The sequence below is a fragment of the Podarcis pityusensis genome (assembly GCF_964106645.2).
Source record: "Podarcis pityusensis genome assembly, chromosome: 12".
NCBI lineage: Eukaryota > Metazoa > Chordata > Lepidosauria > Squamata > Lacertidae > Podarcis > Podarcis pityusensis.
Genome location: NC_138037.1, coordinates 26083410 through 26108532, shown reverse-complemented (window position 1 = coordinate 26108532; position 25123 = coordinate 26083410). Strand labels below are relative to the sequence as shown.

Below are 25123 nucleotides of genomic sequence, written 5' to 3'. Positions count from 1 at the left end.
GATAGAGTCACTAGAGTAAATATTTAACAATAAAGGTGTCTCCTGAGATAAGTAGGCAATTTTTCTTCAGCAACCCAGTGGTTCTTAAACTGTGGCTCGTGGTGCTTACCCAGCTGGTCCATGACTGCATGACAAAAACAACTGAAGATAAACAAAGACTTTTACGACAAACAACAAAGGCTTAAAACTCTGTTCCTTCTGAACTTCAATGCAGCTGCACTGAACACAAGACCAGCACATAAGGCTGCAAGATCTTTAGTGGTGTGTTGTTGTTTTAAAGTCATGCCAGGTAAAACCTGTGGTTCAGAGTCCATTATTTCTGAATGCTTTTAATGCAATATAGAAAGCAGAAATTAGCCAGTTTTAAACCTGAGGGTATGATCTGGGACTCAGCTACATTTGTAAAGATAAAGCGCTTAATAGGCATTATAACATTATGACACTATATGGTGCTGTGGAGTTCCGTTTTTTTGCCAACAGAACTTCCCTCTATGAAGTTTACAAAGCATTTAACTGAATCACTTCTTTGCTGTGTCGAGATCCAGCCCCAGTCAGTGTGGCTTTTTTATTCATAACATTTTACAGGTGAGAGAGAATTCAAATGCTGGCTTTAAAGTGAGTCTCACTGAACACAGTTTCACTTATTTCTGAGCAGAATTGCATTGGATTGTCCTACATAAAATCTACAGCTGGGGTCTTTTTAGCTTCTTCATTAAAGGAGACTTTAACCGGAAGATAACAACTGCAGGCATAATGGATAGACTAGACCTCAGCTATGCACAGAACCTTTGTGTGTTCCATCCATAGAACCTTTATATAATGGAAATTTCAGTGAAAGTCCAGACTTAACCTTTGCACGTATTACAGTAACGGGACTGAGGTTTTTCCACAGTGCATGAGAAACTACCCACACAAAAATATTGCTGTCCTGAGCCCAATGATCAGACATGGTTCAGATAATTCTTTATGAGAAACTAAATGAATGCAAAAAATCCACCTTAAAAGGCTTTCACATTCACATTTATTTTTTTTTGCAGGTCCTTTATTTCAAATATAAAGCAGATTGACTGAAGAGTTCTCAGTGAACAACGTTCATGGAAGCAACCTTATTCTGAAATGCAATTGCTCATTTTAATAATGCTACATATTGCCTTGACGTCCTTAGGATTCAAAGATTAGAGCTTATTTATTTACTCACTTAATTTTTCAAGTCACTGTTCCTTCCAGCTCTACAATTCTATGATTCTTTTCACTGCTTCGTAATGCCACAAAACAACTTTACTCACTAGGTAAATGGAAACTGAGTTTCAGTGGGAGTCACCCGCTAACATCTAATAAACGCCTACAGCACTTACTGCCCCTGGCCAGGAAACTTTTCCAGCAAATAGATCTTGCATTCCTACCAAGTTTGATCAGACATTGCATTACATATCCTGAAAGAAGCAAGCTTCTTCTCATAAAGGAAATTATTTTTCAATAGAAGTGGACCGCTAGTGTCTTCACATAGAATGTGCTGTGAACTCACTGGTCGTACTTGACATACAAGCAGAACAACAGACGGCGCAAACATGCCCTTAGTATCTGTGATTTCTTTCCCCTTGAGTTGTTGGCACACCTCACTGCCATTCCTGTTCATCATCGTATTTTAAATATTTCAAAATAATAAAGCAATTCCTTGAGGTGTGTACTGCAGACCCTTTGACTGCTGAAAAGGCAAGCTGTTTCCAATTTAAGGCTGCACTCTTATTATGTACATATACTTGGGAGAAAGCCCCACTGAACACCATGGTCCCTAATTCCTGTGGGCGGAAAGATTTAGAATTTATCTTGAAAAAATGGTTCACTTCTTCAGCATGTAGTAGAAACTTCTAAGAAACTTCAGTTTTCAATATTTTGTTTTAAATATTCTCTCTGAACCGCTTAATCTGAATTCATGTATTCTTGGACCCATGATCCAATGAAGGTAAGGTAAAAGTAAAGGACCCTTGGATGGTTAAGTCCAGTCGAATCCAACTATGGGATGTGGCGCTCATCTCCACCTTCAGGCCGAGGGAGCTGGCATTTGTCCTCAGACAGCTGGTCATGTGGCCAGCATGACTAAATTGGTTTCTGGTGCAAGAGGACACTGTGACGGAAGCAAGAGCACACAGAAACACAGTTTACCTTACCACTGCAGTACAGTGGTACCTTGGTTCCCAAACTTAATCTGTTCCAGAAGTCTGTTCCAAAACCAAAGCATTCTAAAACCAAGGGGTGCTTTCCCATAGAAAGTAATGCAAAATGGAATAATCTGTTCCAGACTTTTAAAAACAACCCCTAAAACAGCAATTTAACATGAATTTTACTATCTAATGAGACCACTGACCCATAAAATGAAAGCAATAATCAATGTACTGTACTATAATATAAATAAGACAGTATTGTAGATGATTAAAATAATTTTTTCTTCTTCTTACGTGCACTGATGATAGTCAATGTTTGGATGCGGGGGGGGGGCACTTTTATCCATTTCTGCAGTCACACAATCAATCAATCAATCAATAGCTGAACTGGGTTGCACACAATCACAAAAACAAGTCACAAAAACAAAGCCACAAGCCATAGTCACAAGTCAGTCCCTTAAAATGAAGAACAAGTCACAGTCAAAAAAATGAAAAATCCACACAAACACGCAAAAAATTGCAAAGACAAAAGCTCCAAATATCACCTCTGTGTTGTGTGGGTGCTCGGTCCTAAACAGCCAACAGACTCAACAGAAAGCCTCTGATTAGCAGCGGAGGGCTCAATTTACAAATGGAACACACTCAACAGGAAGCGGAACATGTTCAGCTTACAAGGCAAAGTTCACAAACCGGAATGCCTACTTCCGGGTTTGCAGCGTTCTATTTCCAAGTTGTTCATAAACTAAGCAGTTCTAAAACCAAGGGACCACTGTACCTATTTATCTACTCACCCTGGTATGCTTTTGATATAAACACTTCCTTTGGAGAAACATATTTCACTGTGGTAGAAAGCATTGTTAAAGCCATTCTAGCACATGAACATTTTCTGTACCCAGTTAGAACTGTTAAATCCAGTTAATTCCTATGGGTCCTCTCTTAGGCATTTCAATAAAGAAATCACCATGGCCCTGAGTGAAGCAAAGACATTTTTAAAAAATGGAATACAATCAACTACTTAACACAATCACTAAAGAACCATCTGAGGAGCGAATAAAGTGGCAAGTACTAATATATCCTATTGTGTTTTTTTTTGGGGGGGGGACCTTATGAAAGAACATGCATTCCATCCTAGGTCTCAATTACTAGTTTAACTTTTCATTACCCGCAGAAACATGAAGTAATTTTAATAACTGTAACTAAAACTGACTTCGTTTTATGTCTTAGCTGAAAAGCCTCAAGCAGCCCAGCAGCACTAGATCAAAACAGTGGAGGAGAAGAAAGGAAGACATCTGCTGAGTCATTGGCACCACTGTAGGACTCTGCGAAGATCCTGGCAAAGTCTGGGTCTTGCCTTGTGAGTTTGTTTTTGCAAAGGTTGTGGCATGTCTGGTAAGATACTGACTGAAGCAGTTTTGCAGAAGGCCAGTATTATATGTATCCATCACAGATCAAAGGAAAAAAAACCCAACAGCAGCTCCAAGCAGCCCTGTGATCAGTATGATATATTCATGGCCATAAGTATTCTGCACAGAGCTTTACAAATCTTAGTAAATGCTAGATTTTTGCATATGGGTCATATTTCATTTTGCAGGGGACATATATCGGATCCTCAAAGAGCATTTGTTATTCTGTGAAAAATGGGAAGGAGAAAATGACGCTTCTGAAATGCACCTCTTGAAGGAAATATAACCCTCTCAGGAGTCCACCGCTTTTGACTCATTCTTAAAGCTCAGCATTTCTCGTCCCCACTCTTCAGTCAATCATCAGTTCAAGAGCTTTCCCATTTATATCAGTCTTGAAGTTACATTACTCAGTCCTCACAGTAAGTAATAATTTTGTTCCAGCAAGCAACACACCAGACCCCTGGTCTGAGCCAGCAATTCCCAAATTGTGCGCCAGGAAAGGTCATAGTTCAGCCCTTGCAAAACAAGCTTCATTTGAAACACCCATGGCTTTTGTCAATGAGTTTTTGAAAGGAGCCATCACCATAGATTCAGAGACAGAAGGAACATCGTTCAGAGCATGCTTTCCCTGCAGTAGGTTTCAAGTTAAATCCCTGGCATATACTTAAAAAGGAATGGGTAGCAGATAATGGGAAATACATCTTGAGACTTTGGACAGCCACTGCTATTAGTCAGAGCAGACAGAACTCGCCTAGATGGACCAATAATTTAACTCAGTGTTAAGCCAGCTTCATACATAGTCGAGTGTCCAGATGACAAGAAGAAATTGTGCCACTCTATTCTGTTTTGGTCAGACCTTACCTGGAGTGTTGTGTCTAGTTCTAGGCACTGCAGTGTAGGAAAGTTATGTTGACAATCTGGAACTCGTCCAGAAGAAAGGCCTGGAGACAAAGTCCTATGAGTAAAGATTGAAGGAATTCATTATGTTTTGCCTGAAGGAAGAGACCATTAAGAGGCAATGGGACAGCCTTGAAGGCGATGGTGGGGAAAATGTTTTCTGTTGTTGTAGAGCTTAAGACCTGAACCAAAGGCTTCAAATTACAGGAAAGTGGGTTTCTAGTAAACATTAGGAATAAACTATCGATGATAACAAGCTGTTCAATGGTGGAAGAGACTGCCTGCCATATAAGATGGTGGCCTCTCCTTTGTTAGAGGCTTTTAAGCAGAAGCTAGCCAACCACTTCTCAGGGATGCTGTAACAGCAGATTTCTTGTATCAGCCAGAGGCACCTTCCAGCTCTGTGATTCTAAGCGAGACAAACATAAGCCTCAAAGCATCCAGCCACTCAGTGGCTGCCTTTGGGCTCTAAAATTACAGTAGCACCCTGTGTGTTTTGCACCTCCCGTCTTGTGTGCTTCATTCTAAAGCATTGTTTTGGTGTCTTCTGCAGCGTGGCACCCAGTGCAACCACACTGATCATACCATCCCAAAACTGCCTCTGAGCCAGTGAGGGGCATGTTTGCTGCAACTCTGCATGACTTGCTTGCCTTCTTCCAATCAACTTTTGCTGGAGAGGCATGGACTACAGCCATGACACTGCATGATATGTGATTGGATTAACAAACATTCCTGGTGGTGAGAATTAACAAAGTGCTGTGTCCTCAGGGGAAGTTGCCTGTTGGGTGTCTGCTTTGGGCTTGCCTTTTCATTCAGGCTTAGAAAGGGGACTAGAATCCAAACCACAGGAACTGGACTCCAACAAGGGTAGAATAATTCTTATTCTATCCTACCCTAAAAATAAATCTTTTCAGGTGGAAAAGCATGAGGCATGTCTCAAATTTTTAATTCGGGATATGTGTGTATGTGTCTCTTCAAATTTCAAACCTGCAGTGTTGTATTTGAGTCTGTTATGATGGTATCCTTTCAGGAGACAGATTTTCATCGACAGAAAATAATTTGACATTTCAAAAGAAGCTTGTTATATTAGATTTCAAAAGTGTTTGTTATGCCTATAATAAACACTTTTGGGTTGTATTCAAATAACTTTTGCTCAGAGTGGAACCATTAAAATTAATGACTGTGACGAACATAAGCCCATTAATTTCAATGGGTCTCCTCTGAGTAAATGTTAGTTGTAGACAACTCTTTGTTAAATAAATAAATACAAAATTTACACACCACTCGATTGTGATAAAGCCTCTTAAGTGGTATGCAAGAAACCTGCCCTTGAAAATGCTTTGCAGAAACTTCTTGCCAGACCTTGCTTATGGGACAAGGTGGAGGTTTTCATAGCAATAGAATCTGTTAGTTGATCATCTGCATCTGATCCCCCTTTTGTGTGGAATAAACACCACAGGTGAGTGGTGGCATCATGGTAATAGACTCCATACCATGCACAGGTCACTCTACATTATAATGAAAGTGCATGGGGGGGGGGTAGAGCCTAGTATCATAATCCCATTGCCCCTCCATATGTGTTCATTCTATAATGCAGAATCTACATTTTTGACTGCCAAAATAGCCATCTGAGCTGTCCTCACTATCCAAGATAAGGCAGGTGGCAATTGGGGAGAAGCCTTCACAGATGTGGCACCCTGTTTTTGGAATGTTCTCCCTAGGGAGGGCCATCATTTTGGTCCTAGGCTAAGACACTGAATCAGAGGCTGCAGAGTCACCAGCTAAGAAGTCACACTGGGTTCCTGACTCTAAGTTGCTGACTAGGAAGCCAGTAAAGGCAAAGCTGTCAAGGTAGGAGCACTCTGGACCAGATCCAATAACACCAAGGTCCATAGTGCCAGATCTGGGACCTTCAGAAATGTCTTTCCCAGAGCGTGAGGAACTGGTCCAACAGTGCAGGTTACACACAAAGTAGGAGGCCAGCGAGCTCAGAAGAAATGCCTGTCTGCATGCCCAAAAGTTGGCCCTTTAAGAACTGTAGTTATCACAAAGAGGGCGGAGTCTAGGAGACTTTGCTGGAGCAAGTTGCTGCATCAGCTCTCAATGGTGCCACAGGGCTGCTGCAATCTGCCTTGCCCCTTGGGCTTCTTTGTCAGACCAGAAGAGGACACAAATGACTCTTGGGGTCCCTTCCAGCTTTACAGTTCTAGGAGTCTATGATAAACAATTACTCATTGCCACAAAGATGAGTCGAGGCAAGCCTTGGGCATGCATACTCCCCATTCCAGTAGGGTTGGAAAGAGGCGTTTAGAACACTTAGACTAATGTAAGACTAAACTGTGGTTAACTGTGAGGCTTCAGATCACCTTGCTGCCATATCAGAAGAAAGTAGAGATGGCAATGTACAAACCCAAGGCTTACACACACACACACACACACACACACACTGCTTATCACTGCCTCCTACTGTAGCCTAAGAAAGATCTGTTGTGCTTTATTCACTATGATTTACCTGTTGCTTTGCTCTGCTGTTTTACTGATTGTATGTGATTGAATTTATTGTACTTTTTTCTTTCTCCAATGGTGACCTGCACTGAGAATACTTGTGCTGGTCCCCAGGCATGGTCTGAGGCACATGATTCAGCCACCTGCTGCAGCTATATATAAATGGAGGTCTGGCCAGTGCCTAGATGACAGATATAGTGGTACCTTAGTTTACGAACTTAATCCGTTCCGGAAGTCTGTTCTTAAACCAAAGCCGTTCTTAAACCAAGGTGTACTTTCCCTAATGAGGCCTCCCACCGCCGGTGCCCTTCCACCATTCAGCTTCCGTTTGTAGACCAAGGTAAAGTTTGCTAACCAGTACACTACGAACCAAATAGTTCGTAAACAAGTCTGTTCTTAAACGGAGGTACCACTGTACTTGAGAAGTGGTGAGTTCCATCGTGTATGAAAGGTGGTATACAAATCTACTAAATAAACAAATGGTGTGGGGTACAAAATTAACACGTAATATGTGAAATAAGACTGCATGTGGCTTTCTGCAGCACAGTTGTGCTTACCGCTGCCTTGCATGCATGCATCCTCCAACTTTTTCTTGCTCACCTGAGAAATCATACTGTGCTAGGAATCATCAGTAAAGAGCAGGATTCTCTCCTCTATGGCAATAAGCAAAAATGAACAGTATGCTTGTGTAAATCCTGGCCATTGTCCCAAAGGCTATGATCATGCAGTGTATGCACACCTGGCTCTTTCCATAAGCTGCTATGGGAGCCTCATTCCCCCAGAATTGTGTGTCCACTGTAAGTACAGTATGCACAATCACTGACATTGATACAAAGTGACACATACAAATATCCAGATGGGTAAACTGTTGTTCACGCAGCCAAGAAATTTCATAAAGGTGTTTAAAATATTCACTACTGTTCTCATATCCAAAAGCATAGCCATAAGCCTGCTGACATTTCATGGTTTGTTAACAGAGAACACTTTAAATATAGAAAGGTACACATTACACATTAAAGGCTACACAGAGTCATGCATGAAGTAGATGGCACTCCATAAATGCAAGAAGCTTTTAATGGCTCATACACTAAAACGAAATATTTAAGATTATATGAAAGTTCAAAATGTTGCTCGAGAAACAAAAGATCAAGCACTGAACTCACAGATGTCTCAATCAAGCCCCCCGCCCCTCAAAAAACCCCTACAAAACCAAGGGGAAACCAAGAATTTCCAAATTAAGCAGACATGGTAATTTCAGACTAAAGCGAATGAGAAAATAATCCAGAAGGATAGGTAATATGTGAGTTTAAAAGTACTATACATCTTACATCCTGTTCATGGTGCACCGCTGCCACATAAACAACAGTGTGTCCATTCATATTTTTCTGTGGGAAACAAGAATTGAGAATATACAGATGTACAGTGTGGTTGGAGGCACATTTACAGAGCAATCTGACATTTTAAATTTCTTGACTTTTGCATGCAAGCCATCACCACGGGGGTTCCCCCCGCCCTATCATCCCCCAAACCCTGAACAGCTTTCAAACATATTTAAAATCAGCTTTCACTTTTTTAAAAATGAGAGGGAAAGACATTTTCTCAAAGTTATTCTGGATGAAAATCTCAACAAGGGTAAGGACAGGGTAAAACACATTTCCTAGACATCACAAACATATTGGTTGGGTACCAGGTAGCCTCCACAGTTAAGAAGCAGAAGTCCTTGTGTCAATTACAACTGCAAAGTGAAAACCAATACAGTGATACCTTGGGTTACAGATGCTTCAGGTTACAGACTCCACTAACCCAGAAATAGTACCTCGGGTTAAGAACTTTGCTTCAGGATGAGAACAGAAATTGTGCTCCGGTGGCGCGGCAGCAGCAGAAGGCCCCATTAAGTAAAGTGGTGCCTCAGGTTAGGAAGAGCTTCAGGTTAAGAACGGACTTCCGGAATGAATTAAGTTCTTAACCCGAGGTACCACTGTACTGGCAGTACGATCCTCTGCACATCTACCCAGAAATCCTGTGTGTGGATAGGAATGCAGTCTCACAGCTTACAGCCCTTGCTCTTTGAATGGTCATTACAGGCACTGAGGACTAAACTACAAGTGAGGCTAGGGGAGCTGCATCAGGACCAGTCTATGAGGAGGTTTAATTAAAAAAAACTCTTTAACCCATACACCAGATCCTGAAAAACTATCCTCCCCCAAGCCACTACAAGCCCTAGGAATGAAACATCCCCTGGCACCCAATGTCTAGAGCAAGGATAGTCAACATGGAGCCCTCCAGATGTTGCTGGACTCCAACTCTCATCAGCCTCAGTCAGCATGACCAATGGTTGGGATTTATAGGAACTTAGTCCCAAACAATATCTAGAAGGCATCTCATGGGCCACTCCTGACTTTGAGCATTATTAAAAACAGAAACTGAGGAAGTCTTTTCTCCGGGTAAGTTCCCCAAGTTCAATCGGTCAATTTTGAGGATTACAGAAGGACAACTCAACTAAGCCAAAGTAAGCATAACAGAAATAATAGCATATTGTTTTCCTGTTTTCCCCTGCCTCCATTCCTCCCCCCTTCATTTGTTCTCTCCCTTTTCTCTATTTATAGATCATAAGCCCTTGGAGAAGGGACCTGTCAAAGCTGCTCATTGTAAAGCACTCTGTACATAGATGGTGCTACAGTTTTATGGTATTTGGTTTAAGTGTGGTTATTTGTTCTACATTATCAGTGGAAGTGGTCTACAAACACAAACAAATAAATGAATGCAGTGTACCTTACTAATCTGGCTGCACTACGGGTTACACATTGTGTGTACATTGTGTGTACATATTTCAGCTGCTATACTGGAATAAAGAACAAACTAGAACCTTCTCACAAAATGCAAGTGTGCAACTGTGTGCTTATGAATATGTTTTCTTTAATGTTCGAGAAGAAACATGTGGAGGTACAAAACCCATATTTAGGGAAGTGCCTTTTATTAGGCCAACCCAACTGCCCTAATTTTGGATTTTTTAAAACGACGGGACACCACAACAACTTTTACTTTTTCATGTGAAGTTACAGTGCCCAGAGTCCTACAAGAAGAATAACAGTTTTCAGAGGAGAAGAGATAGCAAAACGAACTTCTAAAGTTCAAATACTTCTTAGAAGAGAATGCTGTGGAGCTCAGAATTAGATACATATGGTAAAGGGTCACTAGCCCATTGTGTTCATTTTCACCAGTTATTGGCACTAAAACGACAACTAACTGGTGCTTAACACCACAGCGGTCATTTGTCTGTGTAGCTGCCATAGCTTGGCAATTAGTTAATTTTAAAAAACCCTTTGCATCATGCTCCTTGCTCAAAATTAACCCACATCTTACAGTATTCATTCCTTGGAGCATATTCTTTTACATTCCATCAGTTCCAACATATACCAATAACCTTCTCCTTATAATTCCAACTGTTTCCCATCAAATCTCCTCTGCAGTTTACAAAGCTGTCTTTGCAGTTGTTTCATAGCTTTCAGCACAGCTTTCGCTCACTTTTTCCACAATCTTCCCATTCGGGGAAGAACAGCCCTGCTGGATCAAGCCATTGGCCCATCTAGTCCACTATCCTGTTTTCACAGTGGCCAACCAGTTGGCTGTGGGAAGCCAGCAACCAGGAAGTGAGTGCAACAATCCTCTCCACTCCTGAAGTTTCCAGCAACTGGCATTTGGAAGCATCCTGCTTCCAACCAGAGCACTGTACCTTCCTTACACTTTAGCACTTTCTTTTCTTTACAGTCTCTCATTTATAGCTGCACCCACTTTAGCTTTGCCACCTGTTCAATTATATCCAATTCCATGGAACTTTCTTCTCAGCATCATATGCACTCCCTATTGGAGAACACTTCTCCAACAGCTTCACAATGGTGGGTTGCATCTCAGGGATGGGCATTTGCAACCCTAGACAGCTCCCACCTATCTACTATAATAGTGCAAGGATTGTGCTTGTGAAATGTCATCTAACTATCATGTCACTGTTGAAAACTTTAAAGATATGTCGTGCTTCTGTCATCCTGCAATGAGCACTATCGTTCAACCTCTGGATTTTATTATTCTGTAGTAAAACCCCAGTCATTAAGAGGGGGTCCTTTCAGAGATTCCATTTATTGGCATTCTAATTCTGCTTTCTAGACTGTCGTTCTGCAACAGAATATTTCCCTGATCTTTCTTATACCAGAGTTTATATCCTATTCTGGGCATGAAGACACCAGCTTATACACATTCACTGGGAACTATGTCCCAGTGAACCTAAGAGGCCTTTGGAGTAAACCTGCATAGGATTGCACTGTAAATCACCTCAGCACAACTGGCATCTTACTCATGCTCTAAGGCACTTCTCTTCAATCTACCCCTTCGGCATCTTGCTGCCAATCTAAGGTGCAACGTCACCATATTCATATTGCATATTCTAACTTCTTTTTTTTAGAAAAAGTAAATGAACTCTCTTGTTGTTAAGAAAAGTAGACCTTGCTTAGACTGTCAAGGAGGCAGACACAAGAGAAAGGAGGAGGAAAATGTTAGGAAAGCAGAACAGAGACGTAAAACACATTTCAAAGTATTCCTGTAATGCATGCTGGGATTAAAGTCAAGCCCTGGTTGTGAAAAAGGTTACCTGAGGTTTCCTCCTCTTGTTTTTTTTCTGCCTGTGTCAATTTTCTTTTGTACATTATTTTGTGAGCCTTAAAAAGCAGCTGAAAATACTTTAAAATAAATAAGAAGACTTTACAAAACAAAAAAACCCCTCTTCCTTTAAGCATTCTATTAATTCCACTAAGCACCACTATCATTCTCTCTGGCCCACATACTGCTTGTTTCCTTTCCTTTGCCTCTCTATATGGCCTTAAGGACAACTCTTGTCATTTTCAGTGGTCACTCCCAGACGCTCCCACGGCTTTCTTCTGGCGTCTAACGTTCCGTTACTCCTGTTACCCCCACCCACAAGGCTTCGAGTTCTTCTCCACCAACTTTCCGCGGCCACATATCAAAGTCGCTCTAACTTTTTTCTGCCAGCACCGTGTCCATCTGTGGCTCACCGGAGCCACAGCGCCAAACACCCTTTTCCCCTAAGTAATCCGATCTATATTCCTCACCAAGACAACCGATACGCTCCTAAACCCCCGAGTCTTAAGCCTGTTTCGCCGGTGGATTCGGAAGGAGAAAACTTTGCAGAAACATTCAAGAAGCTTACCCTCCCCTTAAACCAGCTTAAGCAACAAGATGTAACCAAATGGACCCAAGGCAGCAAAAGTGCCCGCGTCTTCTCCCCGCCCCCCGTAGATGACCCCAGACGCTCCTACGAGAAACGTGCGCCCCTATCTAGATCTATGCCGCCTGCTCTAGGTAGACCGAAGACGGAGTAAGGTGCCAGTTACCGGAGAGGCCGAGCCGTTTTTGCAGAGCGGTCCCCTGAAGATCCCTTTAATGCCCCGGTAGTGCCCGTTGCTGAGATGCCTGGAGCTGATGACCAGGTAGCACGCCATGCGGGTCCGGGCGGGGTTGAGAACGGGGCAGTGGGTCAGCCCGCCAGCAGACGCCGGATCTGGAGGGGGGCGCGTGGCGGAAGCGGACGGGATCCTCCGCAGCAGCAGCAGCAAGAGCCGCCCAGCGCCGCCGCTCCTCCTGCTCTCGGCGGGAGCAGAGCCCCTTAAGGCGCAGCAGCCGCTACCCGCCCGCCCCCGGTCTCTCGCTCATCCAGCGCCCGGGTTCTCGCTGCCAACAGCAGGCTGTGTCGAAGGAAGCAGCGGCGGCGGCAACAGCAGGAGCAGCAGCCCGAGCGCACTGTAGGGAGCCGGGGAGCCAGTCCACATGCTGCTCCTCTGGGTAGCTCCGCCAAAGAAGAGACGGGGAAAAGATGGAAAGAGCGAGCGCGCAACTTGGCGGGAGGATGGGAGGCGCCGCCGCGCTTCCTCCCCACCCACCACCCCCTTTCTGGACTCGCTCCTCCGCGCTCGCTCTCTTCAGAGCAGGTTCCTATGGAGGCACGAACAGCCAGAGGGGAGGCTCTCGGAAGAAGCAGCAGCAGCAGCGGCTCCCCATCGCTTTTCCTGGCGCCGCGGCGAGGGCTGGAGAGATGAGTCCCCGCCGGCACCACAAAGTCCCTCGCACGCCGCTCGCTGCAGGCTGTGCCAAAGCCAGCCAGAGACTCCCGCCGCCTCACCTTTTAGCGCGCGCGCGAGCTGGCGTGGGAGAGAGCCGCGGGGGGCAGGGGGGAGGAAGGAGGGAACGGAGGGCGCGCGCCAAGCAGCGCTTGATCCCCCTCTGCCCCAGTAATGGCCGCCCAGTGGGAATTTGGAAAGGGGCAGCAGGTGGAGGTCGACGGTCCCGCGTTTCTCCTCCTGCCTCCCTCCCTCCCTCTCGAGAGAGCGGAGGGGAAAGCAGTCAGGCATTCGCCTCAGTGGAGGAGGCGGGAATCGCTCAGACGTGAAGGGAACCCCTGGCAGCTCGCCCCCCCCCCCAAAAATAAACACGCCTTGGGCAGCTCAGGGTCTAGGAAGGAGAGTCACATCCTGCGCCGCTCCACGTCCTCAAGCCTCTTCTTGCCGTCCCTAAATTCATTGAGGCGGTGTTGTTTTCCTTGTAGGCTGGGGGGCTTTGAAACGCTCCATATCCACGTCAAAAAGACGGAGCAGCCGTCCTAAGCGGAACGAGATGGAATCCCGCATCTCCCCCAGGACACGCGCGCCACCCCACCGGCGCCGCCGCCTGACAATCGCTCTGCTTCTCGTTCCTCTCGCTCCGTTTTCCTCTCACGGGGCCGCCCTCACCATCCCGCGAAAGGCGCCGCCAAGAACTCCCCTTGAATTAGCTTCCCTGCCTCGTCAAGGAGCTTTGCCTCCTGCGTTTCCCTTCAGCTCCGGGCTGAAGGCGGGAAATGCCAGCGCCAGAATAAGGCCCGAGATCCGAAAGGATTAGTGGCAGAAAGAGGCGGGAACGGAAGGGATGGCAAATGCTGGCTGGAACTTCCAACTCTTGCTTCGCGCTATAAAACCTCGCTGCTTCGCATCGTTTAAAAATAAGTTAACAAGCGCATCACAGGGTGTTGGGGGGGGGGGACTGGGGGAGCAGAGAGGGAACTCAACTCTTATGGCAGCCCTCTTGGTCCAGTGATAGTTTGTGCCAAAAGCTAAAACCTGTGGGACACTTTTATCATCACATGCCCTCTCCACATTTTTCCTCACAACAACCGTGTGAGGTAGGTTAGGCCGAGTGGTAGGGACTGGCTCCAGGTTAGTCAGGGAGAATCATGGCTGATTTCAGGAGGGCCAGTGTGGCCATGTGACTGTGGGTGCCCAGGGCTGCGGGTGTCATGTGGTGTGCATGGCCCTGGCACCGAAATTTGTGGGTGCCCGGCCCTTTCGTGGGGAATTTTTTGGGTGCTCAGGCACCCAGGGCCCCAGAGAGTTGGCAGCTATGGGTGATTTGAACCTGAAGCTCCCCAGTCCTAGTCTGACCCATTATTACACCTGGCTGGTTTTCAAATGTAACCTATAAACAGCATAAAGAGCCCTGCGGGACCAGACCAAAGGCCTATCTGATCCAACATCCTGTTTACCTCCTCAGAACTTGAGTACAGTAGCCCCTCACTGTCATTCCCCGGCAATGGGCATTCAGAGGCATCCTTGGGATCGGGCTTTTTGAGGGAGCACTTCCTACCACATGGGCCTGCCCAAACACTTCCTTCTTCATCAGTGATTCTCCTCTGGACCGCCATCTGAAGTTAGGCAGATGGAAATAGGCAGAACTTTTCCTTGAGCGTGGTGTCCCGCATATGGAATGCCCTCCCCAGAGAAGTTTACCTGGTGCTATTTTTGATGTGTTTTCGGCAATAGGCAAAGACTCCCACTTTTGGCCAGGTATGCCAGTACATTTTATAGTTTGGTTGTTGGGGGTTTTGAATTTTTATTTTATGGCTTCTGGATTTTACTGTTGTTAGTGAAATCAGCATCTGCAATGTTGCATTATTCTTTTATTCTTCTGTTTTCATGACTCAAAATTGTACACCGTCTCAGGACTTTTATACTAGGAGATGGTTTATAAATTCACCAACTGTTGCTGAAGTTAAACAGGCCCTGACATTGTACACATTCTATCATATGCTAAAACCTTTTTTTTTTTTTAACAGACATTCTCAGAAGGGAAAGTTGACTCAGACTACAGGCAGTACCACATTTCTCTTTTGAGAACTGCTTTATTGCTTTTTAACCTGTGATTATTTTTATTGTTGTATACACCGCTATGAAAGTTTGTAATGTTTAATAGCCCATAAACATTCAAAATAAACAAATAACTGTGCAATCCTGCACATGTCTATTCTGAAACAAGTTCCATTTAATTCAATGGGACTTATTCCCAGGTAAGTAGGCATAGGGTTGCAGCCTAAATAAACTGAACACATTTCCCTCATCCCTGAGTAGGTCAGATGCTGGGGGGAAATATCTGGAGAGCTGTTTCTACTCAGAATACAGTTAAATGGAGTAATAGTCTAGCTGCATAAGTTCATAAGGAAAACCTTCCTGACATTTCTAGACAGACCTGAGCCCAATTTTTATTTCTAGAAGTATTTTTATTTCTGTTCTGCAATCTTTGCTAACCACAAGCCCAAGACAAACCAAACAGAAAGAGCTGAGGAGTAATTCATTTCCCAACACCGTGCAAAACATTTTCCACCAATATTTTCTTCCACATGAGTATGAACCCACAGTAGAAATAAAGCAGAATCTCTAATAATGAAAGGGAAACTTAAAAAATTAGAGGATTTCAGGGATAATCAAGTTCTCAAATAAAATAAAATATCAATTTTTTACTTGTAATGATCATCACATCCACTACCCCCCCCACACACACCTAATTTCTGGAAGGTAGGTAGGTGCCTGCATATAAGGAGCAATTTACAAGCTAAATAACTGACACAGTTTTGCAAGCATGAAATGCTTCCAACATTAAAGCAGTTGAAAACAGGTTGCTATTTTTCTCCTCTGCAGGGTATACACACCATCAATCTCATTTAGCTTGATATGCAAACTCAGCTTCCTTTCTTCAATACACAAGCAATGTCTCTGCAGCCCTAGTGTAAATACTGCATATATTCAGCTAATTTGGTTAAAGCCCCCACACAGTCTCAGCAATTAACTGGAGGCAACCCATTCTCCCAGATGTGTCTATATAATTATGAAACTACCACCATAAACAAAAATTGCACAGGAACACATCCTTTAACAATCAGAATTAAGCTAAAGTGTGGCTGTACTGTTAAGCCCCCATAACTCCAAACAATTCAAAGTGTTGGTGCTGACCTTTAAAGCCCTAAACAGCCTTGGCCGAGCATACCTGAAGGAGTGTCTCCACTCCCATCGTTCTGCCCGGACACTGAGGGCCAGCTCCAGGGGCCTTCTGGCGGTTCCCTCACTGTGAGATGTGAGGTTACAGGGAACCAGGCAGAGGGCCTTCTTGGTGGTGGTGCCCACCCTGTGGAACGCCTTCCCATCAGATGTCAAGGAAATAAACAACTATCTGACTTTTAGAATACATCCGAAGCAGCCTTGTTTAGGGAAGTTTTTAATGTTTGGTGTTTTATTCTGTTTTTAATCTGTTGGGAGCTGCCCAGAGGGGCTGGGGAAACCCAGCCAGATGGGTGGGGTATAAATAAATTATTATTATTATTATTATTACTACTACTCCAAAGTATTTAAAAAGAAAGATCATGCTATTTATGCCCTTTGGCTTTAATTTGAGACACACATATCATTCTGGTCATAATCTGTGCTAAAAGTAGCTCACTTACCTCCTGCCTAGAAATATAATTATGGTGAAACTTTTAAGATCAAAGATGATGAAATGCTTTGTGGAATTATACGTTACCAGTACCATACATGTAACCTGCCTACTTTTTCCACTGACCTGAATGCTTGAGATGCAAAACTTAAAAGCCCATCCACAACTGCATACTTGCCGTTCATAAGTACTCATTCTCTCAGAATTATGGTGGTAGGATTTTAAACATTTTGAAAAATGCATACTGTACATACATCCACCAAGAACTTTGATGCTGCATGTCCTAAGGTATTCATGGGAAACCTTGATGTAGGATTGATATGTAGCTGAGAGAATGAAAGATCAGAAGCAAACTTCTCTGTTTACTTAAAGATAGCAATCTTTAAAGATATCAAAAGTGCTATGATTGAATTGGTGTATTTGTTCAAAAGCAGACTGCAATTTATTTTTTAAAAGGAAAAGGTTCTGACTATTAAGACCCTTAATTATTACCTTTTCATTTTCCTCTTAATGTAAAGTGGGCATGGTTGATTACCTTTTCAAACTAACACTGGAACAATACTAATAATTCATGCTAAGCATGCCTTGTTCAGTTTTCAGTTTGGGCTCATGTGCAAAAGAGAGAGAGGAAGAATACTGGATATTGTAAGCTATTTTAGCAAGGAGCAGAGTTGATTAAGGCAAGAATGGAAGATACAGATGGGAAGCCAATTCTGCATAGGAAACTCTGCTCCTGACCTCAGAAAAGCCTCCTCTGGCAATGACCTCATGGGTTATTTATACAGGGGTGATGTGCATTGATACAAATTGAACCTGTGTGATATGCACTGCACATACATGCCCCTTATCAGTAGACATTGGAAGTTCAGGTGGACTATATTAGAACTGTTTTGACTAATCAGGAATAGTGCCAGTATGAGGTTGCCTATCTTGTTTTGAAGGAACTGTCTTTTAAACTGTCGTTTCCCCTCTTCATCTTGTGAAGAACTGCAGCAACTATGCAATGTTGATATAACTTGATTTATTAAACCTTTAACTGACAATAGGCCCAATCCATCAAAAACTTCTTTGCAAGGACCACTAACCTGATTAGAGCTGCACAAGGACTTTTTGTTGTGGGAAGTGATCCATACATTTTAGAAAAATCTAAACTTAAATCTATGGATAATAGATAACACTTTTGTTGAGCAAAGTCTCTTTATACAACATATTTTACTGTACAGTGGTCTGATGGTTTCACAGAATGGCAGTATGGAGAGAGAGAGGGAGAAAGAAAGAAAGAAAGAAAGAAAGAAAGAAAGAAAGAAAGAAAGAAAGAAAATATACTGCCACTAGTTGGTCTTATTTTTTTATCTCTGTAGGGATCAACTGAAATTTGAACACTAAGATAAGTTAGGCCATTTTATAACCCAGTAATCTCCAGGGAGCAAGAAAATATTGCAAGCAGCTTGATCATATACAGATCATATACATGCAGAATTATTTTTGTTTTGCAGTGGCTACAGTGGAGTTTGCATGCAAAGCAGCTGGGGCAAAGCCAGTTTACTAGGCTGATGTTAGTGCTCCATCCTTAGGATGGTAAGGACCATGGATAGCTCCTTCTCCCTTTTCTACCCTCCCTTTTCTTCCAAGCTTCTTGTAGCTCTCTAAAACCTTTAAGCATCTTCCCCAAAGCTCTGATACTACCTTTCTTGCCACAGTAAATGGCATAGAGGGCCAAACCATAATATTAGACTTTAACTACTATTTAGAATGTATTTGGGAGATGCCGTTATCAAAAAGAAGAAGGTGCTAGCTAGATGGACAAGCACAGAATAATTGTGACAGTATGTTAAGACAGTATGTTAATACTGTGGTCCTCCTGTACCTTTTTGTTTATCAAAGGCAACCTGTGATTATAATACCCGCAAAGCTCTCTAGCTATCAGTATCATTACAGGGAGCATTTCTTCCACCACCACACATTCTTATCTAGTAAATTTACTTTGAACCAAGGCAGTGAAAGGTTAGGCATTAGAACAAGGGCTGGAGCAGAATAATCACTGCAAAAGACTCACTTGCTCAACTGTCCATTCAGTTTTAAAAAGGTTTTTATTACTGTTATGAATAGTACTTAGCATTTGTTATCATGAATTTACTCCATAAGCTAATTAATCCTCACAGTCTCTTGACGTGAATGTTATTATCTCCATTTTACAAACCAAATGCTAAATCCTTATTCAGCTAAAATGTGTGCTGTAATATTAATGTCTGACTCCGTAACAAAAGATGGGAAAGCAGCAGAAGAGATGCTGAAAAGTGACCTAATTTTTTAAGGGAAAATCATCTCCTCATTTCTACTTAAGCTCATGGTATCCAACAGAGAAACCACATGGTCACATGGCAGACTTTCCCCCAGCAACCCAGCCACCTTCACTGCTCTTATATAGAGGGTCACGAGACTTTGAGTACCTTTTATTTTCATTTCTTTTTAATTATTATTTAGAAAATGCACGAGCCATCGTTCAGTGTGAGGTCCCAGTTAAAAAAGGGAGGGGCACAATAAAGGTTTGCATTGTCCTTTCACCTTTCCAACAGTTATGGACCGTTTTTGCACGTTTTGGTTACGGGGATATGTTCTCCTGGCATTTCTGTAGCATCCAAGGGTACTGAAAATGTCAGAGAAAGAAGTGCTACACCCCTGGCGATTCCAGTCATGTTTTTATTTACTCTACAGTTTCCATGCCCAATTAACATTTATTAACTTAACAGAATTCATTACTACAGATTACCACAGATGGTGATGGCTACTAGCTTAGACAACTTTTAAACAATGGGTGGAGGAAATGGGAAAGAGCAGGTCTATCAATATCCTTTTGGCACTCATTCAGTGCTTCTTTTTTTCAGGGGGTACTCAAAGGTATGCAGTACTGGGACCTCTTTTTTGTTGTTAAAAAGTGTGGCACTACTTTCTTCTTCTTCTTCTTCTTCTTCTTCTTCTTCTTCTTCTCCTTCTCCTTCTCCTTCTCCTCCCCCTTCTTCTTCTTCTTTGGCGATCACTCGTAGCCGAGTAAGATTGTCTTCCATAAACACAGTTTTAACAATGAGTCCGTAAGTGACTGTGGAGGCCAATTCTGGATCCACATGTCCTTCCACAGTGGGGACACTGTTTTCTGGGCGGGAGCTGATCACGGTGTGGATTTGCCAAGCGTGCCTTCCTCCTTAGCACATTTCTCCCTTGCGTCCTGAGTTCGAGTGTCTTCAAAGTGCATGACACCTTTGGTAAAGGCTGTTCTCCAACTGGAGTGCTCACAGGCCAGTGTTTTACAGTTGTCAGTGTTTATACTACATGTTTTTTTAGATTTGCCTTGAGACAGTCTTTAAACCTCTTTTGTTGACCACCAGCATTACGCTTTCCATTTTTAAGTTCGGAATAGAGTAGTTGCTTTGGAAGATGATCATCAGGCATCCGCACAACATGACCAGTCCAACGAAGTTGATGTTGAAGAATGATTGCTTCAACACTGGTGATCTTTGCTTCTTCCAGTACACTGATATTAGTTCGCCTGTCTTCCCAAGTGATGTGTAAAATTTCTCGGAGACACCGTTGATGGAATCTTTCGAGGAGTTGGAGATGGCACTTATAAGAACACGAACACACACACACACACACACACACACATGGACTGCTCATACCTAACTGAAAGTCTGAGGAGAAACCAAGGCCACTCTGGGAATGTGACCGAAGGGCATTATAGAAATAACCAATTAATTAACTGGGCATTTAAAAAGAGGGCTGCAGAGCTGCTTACACTGCTTTGTGGTTAAGGTTATTTCAAACTCTCAATTGTCTTTCAGGAGGGAGGTTCTCTTTAGAAGGTCATGTTTAATGAAGGAAGCTGCCCCTTCTGTGTTTCGCGGACCTCCTGCTCACTTCAGCCTTGCAAAGTAACTCTGGAAGCTAAACTCCCAGCAGAGCAGACAGGGCTGAACCTGTTGACCTTGAGGAAGTTGCAGACGTGCCCTTGTAGGCCAACATCTGCCTTGTCATCATGAGAGGCCCTTGATGTCTGCCTCAATGTCCTTCCCTGGTGGTACCACTGGCTTTGATCTCTCTTTTTAATGAAAGTCTTATATGTAGTAGAGCAGTACATCAAGTGCTGGAAAACACTGTTAGCCGCCTTACCCACGCTAGCTGCGCTCCAACTCCACTACTTCAGTTTCAGAATGACGTGTCCTTTGGCTGGTTTCCTAAGACAGGACACTTTCATTTCTGGGACAGTGACAGTGCTGGGTGGGAGCATATGAACAAGTTTCTACATGTAAGAACAGGAGGGATACAATGAAAGAAGACAGCTTACTTGTCTGTCTGTCTGCCAGCCTGTCTCCTTCCTTCCTCCATAGCTCTCATGTTTCTGTGCAAAAGTTGATTTTGCGTGACCCCGCTAATTGATTTACGGTCCCCAATTAGCTCTTTATGGCCGGTCCGGCACACTTCCCTGCGAAGACTCTGCTCCGTCTCCGGTAGCTCCAGTCACGCCTCAGCAGAGTTAGCACAGCGTCAAAGCTGTCACGTAGCTTCCACTTAGCTTCCGACAAACACACAAAGCCCGGTTTGTCTATTTCAGTTCTTTATTCCGACATTCCCCAGGGATCTCCTGGGCTCACCGCAGCCATGACAAACCGCGACCTCTTTCTCACAGAGACCAGAGGGGAACAGAACGTAACTCCTCCCAGCTCCTCCCAGCTTCGAAAGCTGACGTCAGAATGTTGAGGCATCATGGGAACAACTTAACCAGTTAAGTTCCAAACCCAACACCCCCTCTTGCCGAACCATTCTGACAAGACCTTTTTGAGTTCAACACCTTTCCCTTTGCCTTGTGCCCCTTCCCGGCATCTTTCCCAGGCACCTGTTGAACCCCTTCAACACTCCCAGAATCACACTGTGCGACACTTTTCCACGCACTTGTGACCTGATACCCTACTGACCCATTTGGGCCAGCAGTTGTGTCTTCTCCGTCAGATCCTTCCCCCTCTGACTTGACACCCTGTTTGTGAGCTTTCTCCATTACGCTAACCGGAGATGAAGCCTCACACCTGGACACTCCTTTCACAACCTTTGGAGATGCCCAGACCTGCCCTGAACCCTGATCTTGGACCTGGTCCCCATCACCGGGTTCTGAACCCTGATCCTGGACCTGGTCCCCATCACCGGGATCAGCCTCTGGCTCCCTTTCCTCCTCAGAAACAGACAGACATTCTGAGAGAAAATCAGGACCATCCCTGAGCCTTGAACACCCATCCTGTTCACAGAACTCAGCCTGCTTACTGACCAGCAGCTTGGTTTGATCACCCACTGGGTATGCAAACTTCCACCCATTGGTTGCAGGATCATACCCACAGAAGATCATTTCCTGAACCTTTGGACCACCTGCCTCAAAGAGCTCAAAGGGCTCTTTGGCTACCCTCCCAAACCCGGGAAAACCATGTACCTGTGCACCCTTGCATGCCCTGCACCCTAGGGACCTCCCACATTTCCGGAGTTTGTACCCTTTTGTGCACCTGTGCAGCTTTTGCACATGACTGGGAACCTTAGCACACTGCGCCTGTGCTTTTCCAGCATTCCCACCACCCTCCAGAGGTGACTCCAGAACAAAGAGATTGTTCTGCCCCCTTTTCACGTTGGCCACTTGTTTCCCCCCTCTGAAAATGGAACAGGTGTCATTTTCAAAGCAAATTTTGTACCCCTGCTTCATTAGAGCTGATACAGATAACAAACAACAATTCAGTCCCGGCACAACGTAGACCTCTAGCTCCTCCTGTAATGGAGAAAAAGACATGTTAGCCACAGCAGAAACCGACTTTCTCATTCCGTCTGCTAACATCACAGTTGTTCCTGTTGAAACAGCCCTGCAGTTCCGCATTTCGCCAGCAGGCTTGCTTAGGTGATGACCAATAGTCGTATCCAAAACCCAGCGCGTCACCGTGTCCTGGCTGGAGTTGTTCTTCACAGTTGCCATAGAAGCAGTGATAAGAAAACAACCCTCCCCAGTGTCTGAGCCACGTCTTTCCCTTGCGTTCCCACGCTGGCCTCCTCTCCGAGACTGGTTCCCATGAGAACTCAGCTGGTTGACCTTGGGACCTTCCTGCCCAGCTGTCTCCGCTCTCCATGGGCAGCAACGACGAACTCCAGTGGAAAAACACTGCCCGGGGCTCCTCCCAGCTGGCCTCCTTCTCCTTCTTCCGGAAAAGCACTCCTTGCCAGCTCCGCCCCCTTTGACCTGGCTCCCACTGCGGCTTTCTGGGAACCTGCTTTGTTGACATTCCACTCCAGCACGCACAGTGGACAAGCCTTTACACTTGCCTTTGGAATCCTTCGCCCCCCCCGATCTGCTCACTAGCACTCCTTGAGGCTAAAACATCAGGAACAGGGGCTCCAGCCATCTCTAGGCTTTTCTCAATACTTCTCCAGGGCTCTGGTCTCCTGCTGAAGCTTCACAGCAAACGCAGCACATCCCCAGATAGCCCTTGCTCAACTTCTTAGAGTGAGCCTTTGAAACGCAATGTCCTCCAAGACCTGGCTGTCTGCCATCGTCTTCCCGGGGCCCCAAGCTTACTCACCAGCTTATCCGGCACCCGTTTCCAGCTGCTCCCAGCTCTCAGCTCTGCAGCAACACAGGCAAACACTTTGCGTCTTTCAGCCAGCTGCTCTTAGCTCCGCAGCTACTCCTTTGCCTCCTAGCAACAGGCAAAAATCTCACCACCTCCTGCCGCAACTTCAAACGCATTCCGGCACTTCAAAGCGTTCCTGTGACAGTTTTTACGATCGGTGATTAAGGGTCCATAACCTGTGCAAAAGTTGATTTTGCGTGACCCCGCTAATTGATTTACGGTCCCCAATTAGCTCTTTATGGCCGGTCCGGCACACTTCCCTGCGAAGACTCTGCTCCGTCTCCGGTAGCTCCAGTCACGCCTCAGCAGAGTTAGCACAGCGTCAAAGCTGTCACGTAGCTTCCACTTAGCTTCCGACAAACACACAGAGCCCGGTTTGTCTATTTCAGTTCTTTATTCCGACATTCCCCAGGGATCTCCTGGGCTCACCGCAGCCATGACAAACCGCGACCTCTTTCTCACAGAGACCAGAGGGGAACAGAACGTAACTCCTCCCAGCTCCTCCCAGCTTCGAAAGCTGACGTCAGAATGTTGAGGCATCATGGGAACAACTTAACCAGTTAAGTTCCAAACCCAACAGTTTCTGCATGCTAAAGGACTTGCAAGCCTTCATAGACAAAAGTTTCACTTTTCTCAACCTTTCCATTCAGCTTCACTTTTCTTGAGCAACCCACCAGCACAGCAATAGGGAACCTTTTTTGGCCCAAGGAACACATTCCCTTCCAAGACATGAAAGATTATGGGCTATGGCCAAGTAGGGGAACCTCTGGCCCTTAAAGTGTTTCTTGAATTACAACTCCAATCATCCATGACCATTGACCATGCTGGTTGAGGGTGCTGGAGCCCTAAAAGAATATCTGGAAGACCACAGGTTCCCCAGATCTAGGCAGGTGCTCTTTCACTCTCTTGCTCTCCCTAATCTATCTCACATTGTTGTTGTGAAGAGGGAAACCATGTACACTGCCCCAATCCATTGAATATAGAATAAATGGCCCAACGGCACCTGACTGTAATAATAGATTAAAAATACATTAAAACATCAGTCATTAAAAACTTCCCTAAACATGTATCTAATATCTTGGACCAGCAGCCATTAGGGAGGATGGACCCAGTGTGTGATCAACAGGGCTCCTTGGCTGAGCCCATCAATAGCCAACAAGCTCTAGTACATTTCCATCTTTTGCTGTTGATTCATTTGGACCATTTCCCTTTTCAACATAGCATACTGAAATAATTCCAAATAACCTGAAGTTAAAACTGCTTCCAGTCAGGGTTTTTGTTAAAATTCCTAGATATCTAGGCTCTTATCTATCTGATCCCACAATCACCCAGTTGCCTACGTATATATTTTTATATACCTGGGGCATTGTGGGTATAACTGGGTTGTGCTATTTTGCCTTGTTACAGTGTAACTACAGTGATTGTGAAAATGATAATATACCCCCTGAATAGGAGTACCTTGGAGTGGCACAGCATGGTATTTAATGACATTTACAATACCAGCTTTCTGGGTCAGCTGCATTTGTTCAACTTACTGATGAAATTGTTATGCACCACCTTCCTATTTTTTCCTCTGTACTCTACAAATTTATTTAATGTCTCCCTGAATATGTGGATTATGTGCTCCTAGCCTGCCTGTCCTTATAGTACAATCTGGAGACAGAGTCCACATTAAACCAATTAGTTTAAAAGAATAATACAATTC

At 44.3% G+C, this 25123-nt stretch overlaps 2 protein-coding genes across 4 annotated transcripts in view; one reads left to right on the top strand and one right to left on the bottom strand.

The window, feature by feature from the left end:
- STEAP4 (STEAP4 metalloreductase) overlaps positions 1-25123 on the top strand; it is a 224414-nt gene that overhangs the window by 75268 nt on the left and 124023 nt on the right. The gene's annotated exons all lie outside the window — the stretch shown is intronic.
- Positions 1-25123, bottom strand: part of ZNF804B (zinc finger protein 804B) — a 294257-nt gene that overhangs the window by 178055 nt on the left and 91079 nt on the right. The window contains exon 1 of one of the 3 annotated variants that reach the window (XM_080975192.1): positions 12370-13926. The exons of the other annotated variants lie outside the window; for them this stretch is intronic. Within the exon in view, the coding sequence (XP_080831318.1) occupies positions 12370-12477 (108 nt within the window). The 5' untranslated portion in view covers positions 12478-13926. Of the gene's footprint in view, positions 1-12369; positions 13927-25123 lie in introns of those variants that run through there. 3 annotated transcript variants of the gene reach the window in all.